A 12,650-nucleotide genomic window follows, 5' to 3' on the forward strand; every position below is an offset into this window, starting at 1 on the left:
AAACAGAAAGCTTTCTCAAAAAAGAAAAGACAAATATTTGCTAAATTGTTCTGTAATTTATCTGAAATGGTGAATACATTTGTTTTTAAAAACCCCACTTAAATTAATCAAGAAATCAAGTGAAAATTCTTACCCAAGTCCGACATATCCAAAAGAAGTTCACATTCAAGGCTCCCTTCATCAAGGAAAGTTTGTATTTCTGCTTCCACATTATGTCTGAAATGTGTAATTGGAATTTATGCAAAAACTTTAATTTCTTACTCATATAAACAAAGATAGAAAACAACCACCGCCCTACACGCAATTCATGTGATAACTGAATAGGGGGAAGACTCTGTATAGAAGGCAACTAGGTGAGCTGGGGCAGAGACGAGGCAAGTCAGCAGAATACAAGATACATATCAGGCCCTCTGGCACCATGCCTATTCCAAAGAATAGACTGCCTTCCTTTGGATTCCCCTCTGTCATGGCAATCCCTGGAGGCAGCCCCATCCAGAGGGGTCCCTGATACTGCAACTCTGGGGCTGCACGGTTTCTGAGTGACAGGAGCAAGGCTTGGGGACACAGAATTGGAGAGTAGGCATGTCGTCTCCATACAGATGGCATGGGACCTCCCACTGATTCTCTATGATCCACAATAAGACCCTCTACTAGTCATTCAGCGACCTTGCTAGACAAAAATGAAAGTATTCTACAACAGCAGTAGGATACTTTAACTTTAGGCTGCTCTACAATAGAAGAATAGAATAAGTCTCCTTTGCATTCAACATGTGCGGGGAAAGGGTTGGGAAGACAACTTGAACTACACTCTCCTACAAGAGATTTCCAGGATTAAAAACTGATCTGAGGTTGGTTATGGAAGCTACCATCCCTTGGACAAGAGTGATGGTACTGATCAGTGGAGTGTGGTGATGAATGCACACCCTGAAAGCATTAAGGGTTCATTTCTACTTGAGTTTTGTATCCAAAGTGCTTGCAGGATCAGGCATAATGTCATCTAAACACTTTGGTGGGAAAATAAAACCTAGCAGGCAGTCAAATATATATTTTCAAGGAAAAACCTGATGGTATTTCCATATTTTACCTCAACAAAACGAAGAAATAGCTTCTGAAGTACATTAGCAGTGCAGTGGCAGCAAGAAGCTTATTTACCATTATTAATTAGGGCCAAATCATGCCTTCAGACATAAGTAATGGCCATACCACTCTTTTTGAAATAAGTGAGAGTTATCATATCTGAGGACGGAATGTGACCATTTATAAAGAATTAAACATTAGAGGCTCTGGGGTGGGCCAATATTCCAGTAGGTTCTAGGCTGCTCAGATATTGATTGATAGCCAAATATTTGGCTGTGAGCAGTGGTGAGCTGGAGCCAGTTCACACTGGTTCGCGCAAACCGGTTGTTAAATTTTGAAGCCGGTTTAGAACCGGTTGTTAAAGGGGTTCGGCAAACTCCGGCCCACGGGCCATTTGCAACCCCCGGGACCGTCCTGTCTGTCCCGCCTGAGCTCTCGGCTGGGGAGGCTCCCCTGAGCGGCCTGCAGTCACCCGGCGGCCTGCAGTCCTTCAGCGGCAGGCCCTTCAGTCACTCCAGGTCTTCAGCGGCACGTCATTCACTCGCTCCGGGTCTTCAGTGGCAGGCCCTTCAGTGCCGCCAAAGACCCGGAGCGACTGAAAGAACCAGTTCTTCAGCTTCTGGCAGCTCATCACTGGCTGTGAGTATGAGACTGAGACAGAACACCCCACCCTCCCCCTCTTTACCTATCTTCTTCTTATCTGTAAACTCAGTTTAGATGTGGACAGTTACAATCTCCCACTCTTTTCAAATACTCTGCATCTACTGCTGTTCGATTACTTTATCTTTTTCTTTCAAACAAGCAGTCTATACCAACATTTTTGCTATCAAAGCATTTCTTTTATAATCTCTAAGATTCCCCAGTTCTTACCTGTTCTCACTCAATCGTTTATGCTCTTGCCACCAGATCTGGTGGTGCTGTTTCAGCAGCATTTGTTCTTTGTTAGTTTTTGAAGCTTGTTCTACTTTTTTAACCTATGTGAAAAAGGAAAAAGAAAAAATTCTTATTAGTATTCAAATTAGTTTGGTATATTTACAAAATGGCTTCTCCAAATAAACTTTTAATACTAGGTTGTATGAACCTATGTGCCTCTGCAAGCACATCTTTGTGAGGAATGGAGCTGACTGAAAATTTCAAACAAATTTTTCTTATAAAAAATGACCTTGGAAATTTTCATGAAGACTTTACTTTAGTTTTCCCATTTTTGGATGAAAATTAAACAAAGGAAAAGCAAAAAAAAGGTCAGTGCTTTCTAAAAATTATCCCCCCACACACACACCTTTAAATCTTTCTGCTCCCCCTCCCCTTATTCAGTGGCAAAATGGAAAAAGGGAAGGGGCGACAAAAGAGGGGGGGGGGGAAGAAGGGAAGTTGACACCCCCACCCCCAGCCAATGTAAAATAATTTTTTTTAGCTGAAAATGTTCAAAGAATTTTGATGAATGAAAAATCATTTCTATTGGAAATATGTAGAACAAAAAAATGAAAATTTCCAAATTTTTCACAAAACATTATTTCTACTTTTCAACCAACTCTAGTGAGAAACAACATTTTGATCTAAATTGAGAAATTGCTCCTATCTCCTAGACGCTTGTTCTCTTCCTCCTCCCCAGTGCACACAACTGGACCAGTGATACAAGCAATCCACATAAGGGAGGAAGGAGGAAATATATAACTCTTCCGTCCCTGCAAGGGCGGATAAGGCAAATGATAATTTAGCCCTTTGCTAACTAGCATAACTTTTTACCCATCCAGTGATAAAGTAAAAACCCTATTTTAAAACTAATATTTTTCACTTTAAAAACTAGCAAATATTTAAGTCTTTCAAACGTAGCTGAGTTCAAAATATCTTTGAGCAGAGTCACTTTTAGTTTTCTACAAGTTACCTTCACCTCATATAATGCCAGATTGTTGAGCTTTTTCTTACATTTATGAGCACTTATGTAATCTTATTGAAATGAATGGGGCTGTGACGTTGCACTCCATATGTTTATGGAAATATGCTTATGAGGGTGAATATAATGTAACTGAACTATGCTTTATGCAAAAGGTCTCTTGTAAGGTATCATTACAAAGCTTATAATCTACTGAGGATGTTCATCCTATTTGTATGAATGTATCATTCTTGTATCTGAAGCTAGAAATATGAAATATTACTCTGAAGTCATATTGTAATTATGCAAAGTGTTGGCCATTAATGGTGGTTTCGAATCTTGATGGCTCCCATTGACCAGGACAATTGGTTGTTGATGGCTCTGTTTACTTGTAAGCCTTCCTGTATACGCGGGTGCCAGCCAGTGAGTAATGAAGTCTCACAGGACATGTGAACATGTCACATGACACTGGAATCCATCTTAAACCTGGTGCTTTTCCATTTAGAAGGAAGGGTGGGAACCCAGAAAAAGACAAAGGATTCCCGCCTTGTACCAAAGATAAAAAAAGGTGGTGAAAGAGAACAAAGGGGACTGCAGTCATGGAAAAAAACCTAGTTACCACCTGAGCTGGAACTAACAAGAATTGTACCAGGGGAAAGGAATGGGCCCAGACTAGGAAGGAGTCTAGTCAGTGAAAGAAGCTTATTGGAACATCTCTGAGGGTGAGATTTACCTGTATTCAGTTTCTTAATGTATTAGGCTTAGACTTGCATGTTTTGTTTTATTTTGCTTGGTAACTTATTTTGTTCTGACTGTTACTACTTGAAACCACTTAAATTCTACTTTTATATTTAATAAAATCGCTTTTGTTTATTAACAAACCCAGAGTAAGTGATTAATGCCTGGGGGAGCAAACAGCTGTGCATATATCTCTATATAGAGAGCGGACAATTTATGAGTTTACCCTCTATAAGCTTTATACAGAGTAAAACGGATGTATTTGGGGTTTGGATCCCATTGGGAGCTGGGTGTCTGGGTGCTGGAGATAGGTAACCAGCTGAGTGGTTTTCAGTTAAAGCCTGCAGCTTTGGGGGCGTGGTTCAAACCTGGGTCTGTGTTGCAGACTGGGGTGTCTGGCTCAACAAGGCAAGGTTCTGAAGACCCAAGCCATCAGGGAAAATGGGCTCAGAGGTAATTCCAGCACATCAGATGACAGTCTCAAGGGGGTCTCTGTGACCGAACCCGTCAGAGGGGCTACTTATGAGTGATTACTAACATCACCAAGGGCTTCACAATCTGTCCCAAAAGAAGGCTTACTAATGAGAACTGCCCTAATTTAATACACATAAGGCTTGTCTACACAGTGCTTTTGTCTGCACCTGAGGGGTGTACATTTTAGTCCATACTAGCATGCTAGTATTGCACGCTAACTGACCTGTGTCGACCCTACTGGCAGGCACTAAAAGTTCCCTAGTGCACATTAATGGACTCACATTTCAAACAGTTAACATGTACTAGGGAACTTTTAGTATGTGCCAGCAGAATCTGCATAGACCAGTTAGTGTGCAATGTGCTAGTATGGACTAAAATTTACATCCTTCTAATGCAAACGAAAGCAACACATAGACCAGGGGTCTCAAAATCTTGGCCCATGGGCTATCTGCAGCCCGAGAACCTCCCCACTGCGGCCTGCGGAGGAGAGACGCATGTAGACACACTGCCAGCAATGTCGGCTGCAGGCGACGCCCCCCGCAGCTCCCATTGGCTGGGGGAGAGGGACAGAGATACCATCACTAGTCGCAGGGCAGAGTCAGCCATGGAGGCAGTGTCACTTTTTTCCACAATGAATATAAACAAATCAAAATACCGAACACAACTATCTGATGCACACCTTGCTGCAATCCTGAAGGTTTCAACTGCTCAGTCACGGAGGCCAAACATCAACAAACTGACAGAACTGAAGTGTTGCCAGGTGTCTGGCAAACACTAAACACTCTCTGGCAGGAGAAGAATTGTATAAAGTTGTATGACAGTGTTATTATTTCTAAGAAATTTGAAATAAAAAAATACAATTTAAACGTTTTCTTTTCTGAACACCATCTTCAGTGACATTATTGGCCCACTGGGAGGATTTGAGGACTGGCACTGGCCCTAAGATAAACTGAGTTTGAGACCCCTGACATAGACAAACCCTAATATAAACAATGATATAAAGGAGTGATATCTTCATCATCCTCAGGATAATATAAAAGATGAAGTACAATACGACATACTTTAAGTACATAAAAATCATGGAAATGTAGGGTGAGAAGGGACCACATGAGATCATCTAGTCCAGCCCCCTGCACTGAGGCAGGACCAAGTACACAAAGCTGAGGGGCTCTAAACTGGGGGTCATGACCTCTCAGGGGTCACGAGGTTATTATGTGGGGGTTGCAAGCTGTCAGCCTCCACCACCAAGATCCGCTTTGCCTACAGCATTTAGAATAGCATTAAATTTGAAAAATGTGTTTTTAATATATGGGGGGGGGGGTGTCGCACTCAGAGGCTTGCTGTGTGAAAGGGGTCACCAATACAAAAGTTTGAGAGCCACTGATATAGATCATCCCTAACAGATGTTTGTCTAATCTGTTCTTATAAACCATTAATAACAGGGATTCTAAAACCTCCCTAGATAACCTGTTCCAGTGCTGAAATATTCTAATAATTAGGAAGTTTTTATTAACGTCTAACCTAAGCCTCCCTTGCTGCAAACTAAGCAGAATACTTCTTGTCCTATCCTTTATTGCCATGGAGAACAATTGATCACGATCCTTTTTATAACAGTGCTTAACGTATTTGAAGACTTATCAGGTTCCCCCCTAAGCCTTCTCTTCTCTAGACTAAACATGTCCAATTCTTTCCACCTTTCCTCTTAGGTCAGGTTTTCTAAACCTTTCGTCATTTTTGTTCCTCTCCTCTGGACTCTCCAATTTTTCCAAATCTTTGTTGACGTATGGCACCCAAAACTGGACACAGTATTCCAGATGAGGCCTTCCCAGTGCCAAACAGAATGAACAGTTACCTTCCATGTCTTACATATGATTCCTATTAATACATCCCAGAATGATATTTGTCTTTTTTTGGAACTACATCACATTGTTAGGTCATATTCAGTTTGTGATCCACTATAATTAAGGCTACAACTCTGTCACAGAGGTTATGGATTCCATGATTTTACAAAGACCTCTATGACTTGTACAAAATTCCAATAAATTCAGCCCTGGACAGTGGGGCTCCAGGGTTCATTCTGTGATTTATTGTTTATTACACACGTCCTGTCTGTGACTTTTAATAAAAATGCCTGTGCCAAAATTGTAGCCTTAACTATAATCTCTAGATCCTTTTCTGCAGTGCTACCACCTAGCCAGTTATTCCCCATTTTGTATTTAAGTAGTAGTTTGCACTTGTCTATTGCATTTCATGTTGTTGATTTTAGACCAATTCTCCAATTTATCAAGGTCCTTTTGAATTCTGATCCTGTTCTCCAAAATGCACCATATTCCTCCCAGGTTGGTATCATCCGCAGATTTTATAAACACATCTTCCACTCCATTATCCAAGACATTAATGAAAATATTGTCTAGTACCAAACCAAGAACAGACCCCTGTGAGACCCTACTTCATATGTCCTCCAATTTGACAGTGAGCATCCCATTGACTTTGGATGACCATAGGATTACTCATATTTCTAAAGTGCTTTGCTGGGTTGGGCCACAATTAGTTTATTTAATATGCTATTTAGTATAATCTGAACAACATAAGCGAATATTCAGTGTCGAGATATGTGCTCAGACTAAGTATGTGGTGTGTTCTGTGTTGGTCAGGAAAGTGTAAGGCTGTAATTAGAGTTTTGTATTATAGTGTTGGCATGAATTGGGGGTTCTGTGCGTACCACTTCTGAATTGTGGATTATTTTATGAAATTACTGTGTTATGGAAAGCCTATATGTATGTGGATCCACCATGAGTTAGTAGGGTTGTGCCGTGTCTCCTCCAGGTCAGAAACAATGGTGTGTGATCACCACTCAATGATAATTTATTCAAAGTAAAACACCTTGGGACAATGGGTTTGCTTTAGCTGGAAGACGACACTTCCTCTTCTTGTCTGAAGGGAGCAGGGTTTGAGAGTAAAGGAAAACTACCAGGAGGAGAAAAAAGAAGCAGGTAACTCAGCAGGAATCTATAAAGTAACTCGGGGTGCTGGGGGGAATGCGGAGAGAACCATTTTGCACCAGATTAAGATATGAGAGGCTCCTGCAGGAGCAGGGTAGCCCACTCATAAGAACGGCCATACTGGGTCAGACCAAAGTTCCATCTAGCCCAGTACCCTGTCTTCTGACAGTGGCCAATGTCAAGTGTCCCACAGGGAATTAACAGAACAGGTAATCATCCAGTGTTCCATTCCCTGTCACCCATTTTCAGCTCCTGGCAAACAGAGGCTAGGGATACTCAATGGAGGATCCTGCCTGATGGAACACAGATGATCTCTCAAGGACTCCCAAGGGAAGGGTGAGCTAGTGATGGACAATATGTTAAGGATGTTTTATTGTTTTCTATGATCTGTACTCTCCTGTGCTTTACATGATTCAATATAAAAGAGCATAAAGGTGTTAGACTGGGCAACATGTGTTAATGTCTTCACAACTACTCTGCACCCTTGAGAGTTAAACTGTAAACGAAAGCTTCACACTTCTGGGGTGGAGCTCTGGGAGAGAGGGGTGTTTAAGTACTGAGGAATCTGAAGCAGGACTGGCCTTACCGTGAGGTGAACTGAGGCGGCCGCTTCAGGTGCCAGACTGTGGGGGGGTGCCACTAGGACCCAGAGTGTAGAAAATTGTGTCTGCTGCTGGTGCATATGTATTCTCTCTGCTTTAGATGCACAGAAATGATGGAGTGCTGTGCTGGAGGAAGGAGGGCACAAGAAACATAACAGGCAGGCAGGAGAAAAGGTGAGAGGGAATAACAGAAAGCAGGAGGAGCTGCAGGGACAGAGAGGAGGAGGAGCCTCTTATGTACCTCTCTAGCACCCCCAGGAGCCTGGACTGATTAAAACCAGCTTCTCAGGGAGCTTCCTGTTTCCTGCTGCTTCCCTGAACGCACTTGAGGAGAACAGGCAGTCAACTGAAGTAGTAGGAACCAGTTAGGCCCTTAAGATGCTGATATTTTCCCTCACTCAGGTCCTGCTACCAGCCTGCTTATTTGTCCCCTTCAATTGAGTGTTAAGAGCCACTATAGCTGGCACAGAACAGTAGTCGTGAGTGAAAGAAGAAAACGCCCCTCTGGGGCAGCATTCAGAAAAAGAAAGAAAGCAAAGGAAGTTTTTCTATCTAAGCAGGAAAGAGCTCTCCTGAGATACATAGACACAAACGTTCATGGTGAGCCTTCCGGTGAGGATGTGAGTGGTGAGGAGATACCTGATCTTCCAGTTAGTCAGAGTTCAGGTGACCTGGCAGCTACAGCAGCATCCAGATCTCCACGTCAAATGGATGTAACCATGCACATTCCTGAAGAAAAGTGTAGATCAGAAAAAAGTGTGGTGGAGGTGCAAGAAACAGCTGCTGCTGAGTTTAGTTCCTTAAGTCTAGATGATCCAGGACTGTGGACCCACTTGAGCAGTAGCCTGAGGGACCTCCTTGTACTACAGGGGCCACAGTAAGTGAAAAACTTCACGTTCCCCAAAGACAATGAAAATAGAAGTTTCCATCCAACACATTACTGGTATGAAATCCCCAATGGTGACAAAGTGGAGAGGCCATGGACTTATGTACTCAAAAACCAGAATGCTGCATACTGTTTTTGTTGTAAACTCTTCCAGTCTAATGTTCCAGCCACATTGGGTTCTTCAGGAACAAAGGACTGGAAAAATCTGGCTAGAAATCTGGCATGCCATGAGAAGGCAGCAAATCACCAGAGAGCATTCCACAGGTGGAAAGAGCTTGAGATGAGACTAAGGTTAAAGGCCCCCATAGATGATCAGCATCAAGAGAAGATTGCATCAGAGTCTCTTTACTGACAAAATGTTCTGAAAAGGTACATTGCCATTGTGAGAATGCTTGCTACCCAAAACCTAGCACCGCATGGCACTTCAGATCAGCTGTATGTGCCAAACAATGGAAACTTCCTTAAAATTGTGGAGCTGATGGCTGAGTTTGATGTTGTACTCCAGGAGCATCTAAGAAGAGTCACCACCCAAGAAATGTACACACACCACTACCTTGGAAAAACAATTCAAAATGAGATCATACAGTTACTGGGAACAAAAGTCAAACAAGATTGTGGCAGATCTGAAGTCAGCAAGATATTACTCTGTTATTCTGGACTACACACCTGACATCAGCCATACGGAACAAATTACTTTAATGGTGTGTTTTGTAACAGAAACGAGTGAAAATGTCCCTGCAATGGTGACTGTCAGAGAGCATTTTCTAGAATTTATTGACATTGATGATATTACAGGAGCTGGTATGACAAATGTGCTTCTTAAAAAGCTGGAAGATACGGGAATTGCGATAGTTGACATGAGAGGTCAGGGCTACGATAATGGTGCCAACATGAGAAGAAAGAACAGAGGAGTGCAGACATGGATCCAAGAGTGAAACCCTCAAGCTTTTTTTGTCCCATGAAGTTCTCATTGAACTTGGTGGTCAGTGATGCAGCATCAGCTTCTAGTGAGGCTGCTGAATTTTTTCATGTAATTCAAAGCATCTATGTATTTTTCTCTGCATCAACTCATCAATGGCAAATTTAGAAGCAACATCTGCGAACATCCTCTCTGACACTGAAACCACTGAGTGCCACAAGATGGGAAAGTCGAGTGGAGGCGATAAAGCCTATCAAACGCCAAATTGGGAAGATAGATGATGCCTAGTTGCCATTATGGAGGATAATGCTATGACAGGAACTGTTCGTAGGAGAACAGTGGCAGAGGGAAATGGAATCACTAGAAACATACATAACTTCAAATTTCTGCGTGGCTTAGTGTTGTGGCATGACATACTGTTTGAAATAAATGTTGTAAGCAAGAGACTCCAGGGTGTTGACCTTGACATATCTGGAGCAATGGAACAACTGGACAAAGCGAAGTCATACCTACAGTCTTACTGGTCAGATGAGGGATTTCAAAACGTTCTGAAGAGTGCACAGAAGCTGGCAGAGGAACTTCACACTGAAGCTATTTTCCCACCCATTCAAGAATACAAGAGTCACCGAAGAAGAAGAAGACATTTTGATTACAAGGTATGAGATAATCCCATAAGAGACCCCAAACAACAATTCAAAGTTGAATTCTTTAACGAGGTGCTAGATTGTGCAATACAGTCAGTTGAAAAACGTTTCATGAAGCTCAAGGAACACAGCACTATATTTGGGATGTTGTATGATATTCCAAAACTCCTCACTATACCTGAAGAAGACCTACACCAGCAATACAGGGCACTAGAGACAGTGTTGACACATGATGACGTGCGCAATATTGATGCAAGTGATTTAGGTGATGAACTGAAAGCCCTTTCAAAATACATTTCAGCAGGATCAACTCCAAAGGCTGTTCTGGAATATATGTGCACAAATAAAATGACCTCCCTCTTTCCAAATGCTTTTGTAGCTCTGCGCATACTTCTAACACTTCCTGTAACAGTTGCCAGTGGAGAATGCAGCTTCTCCAAGCTGCAGTTAATAAAAACACATCTACGCTCCACAATGACACAGGAGATGCTGGTCGGCCTTGCAACCATCACAATGCCAGTGTTTACTATGCAGACAAGAAAAGTTACATTTGCTGTTCAGGCGTTTGAAAGTTAAGTGTTACTTAAAATTTTTGAAGGCATTTTAAGTTGTTAGTTCTCCTTTATTGGGGTAGGTAGCAGAGCAGTACCATGAGAGGAGTAGAACAGGAAGAAGGCAGAATTGAGACTTTTCAAAGTTTTGGCCGAAGCAAGGGGCATGGGGGCGTCATTTGAGCTCCCCACCTCAGGTGCCAAAATGTTGTGGGCAGGCCCTGGTCTGAAGGGTTAGTGCTGCACCCAGAGGGTCAGGCAGCTAAACAGTAAGACACACGGCGGGGGGGGGGGGGGAGGAGGAGGGGCCAAATAGAAGGTCTATACCTTGAGAGTGTGCCTATGGACCCTGAGATTGGGGCTTGAAACACCCTAGACCTTGGATTCCCCTCACAGCAGTCCTAATGGATGGCCAGGAAGGAGCACTCACTAGGATCTGTGACAAAGGTGAAGTAAATAAACATGTTATGTTTTCCATCATCTGTTGGAGGAAGAAGGAAGCTCATTGTGAAGGTGCAGAGCCTGTCGCTGTCAAAAGAAATGTGCTCAGTGGGGATTAGGATATAGTAAGAAGTGTCCCAGAATTTGGCGTTTCCTTGCTTTTAATGATTTGTCCTGGGGAGTGGATGTCAAATTTAACCAACATTCATTCCTTTTAAATAATTTTTTTGTGTATGGAGTTTTCTTGGGGGGTGGGGGGGAGGACTGAATACAGCAAGAGTAGGGAGGTTTGGGATGGAATGGGAGACAAAATTTCCCTCAGCTTCTCTGTGTTGTGGGATATGGAGGAAAGGGAGACAGCAGAGTACAGAGGACCAGGAGAAGCAAATTATAGTGGAAAGGGGGCCTCAGTGTGTCTGTTATTACCCTCTTTAACTCCAGCACAACAGTGCCCACATTCTTGGGACAGGGTCAGCTTGTCAAACATATTTATTCCACTGTTCCAGCCATGGCTGCTCAAAGCAAAGGGCCCTTTGTCAAAATCAGACAACTTTGACAGTCTGATGAGCTACCATCACTGGAGCTTCTATCTCCTTTCCTCTGGGAGCCTCAACCACTTCTCCTCTGACAGACCTAAAAAGGGGAAAAAAGAGACCCCCCTATCAAGTAAGGAAAAGGTACAATGAGCTGAGAGCCGGGAGACCACAACTTAAACATTCATAGCCCTTAACAAAAAAAGCAACATATGGGAACACCTTTTTGAAATTGTGCAGGTTTCAATGTACAGTTTTACTGCCTACTTGGCTGGAAGAGACTTGTGAAAAATGAAATACCAAAAGACATAAGACTAAAATTTAGTTTTAAAGCTTGAATGAGCTCAGCAGAATTCTATGCTACCAGCTCATGAAGAAATAATATCTGACAACTCTTTTGATAAATTATACCTGTACCATTAAAGGAAACTATACTATAAAGGAGACAAGTATTCCTGCTCTCATTCAATGTCACCTCGATTGCTCACAACTTCTTTTTGCAAGATTCCTTTCTTTGTCCTGAGGTCCAACAGACAGTATCATGAATATCAAAAAACCTGTCAATACTGCATATATTCTGATTAAGGTTTCATAAATAACATCAACAAAAGATAACTAAAATGCATAAAGCAAAAATAGAACATACCACATAAAAACCTAAGGTTACTTTCCTAAGGGTATGTCTACACTACGAAATTAGGTCGAATTTATAGAAGTTGGTTTTTTAGAAATCGTTTTTATATATTCGAGTGTGTGTGTCCCCACACAAAATGCTCTAAGTGCATTAAGTGCATTAATTCGGTGGAGTGCTTCCACAGTACCGAGGCTAGCGTCAACTTCCGGAGCATTGCACTGTGGGTAGCTATCCCACAGTTCCCGCAGTCTCCGCCGCCCATTGGAATTCTGGGTT

General features: G+C 42.3%; 1 protein-coding gene across 2 annotated transcripts in view; it reads right to left on the minus strand.

Annotated features, from left to right (window-relative positions):
* Positions 1–12,650, minus strand: part of CCDC148 (coiled-coil domain containing 148) — a 151,580-nt gene that overhangs the window by 85,038 nt on the left and 53,892 nt on the right. For both annotated transcript variants that reach the window (XM_074966824.1, XM_074966825.1), the window contains exons 4-5: positions 1,948–2,051; positions 134–216 (exon numbers count right to left, since the gene is read on the minus strand). In XM_074966824.1, coding sequence (XP_074822925.1) covers positions 134–216; positions 1,948–2,051 — 187 coding nt within the window. The remainder of the gene's footprint in view (positions 1–133; positions 217–1,947; positions 2,052–12,650) is intronic.

The sequence above is a fragment of the Natator depressus genome, chromosome 11, assembly GCF_965152275.1.
Source record: "Natator depressus isolate rNatDep1 chromosome 11, rNatDep2.hap1, whole genome shotgun sequence".
NCBI classification, from domain to species: domain Eukaryota; kingdom Metazoa; phylum Chordata; order Testudines; family Cheloniidae; genus Natator; species Natator depressus.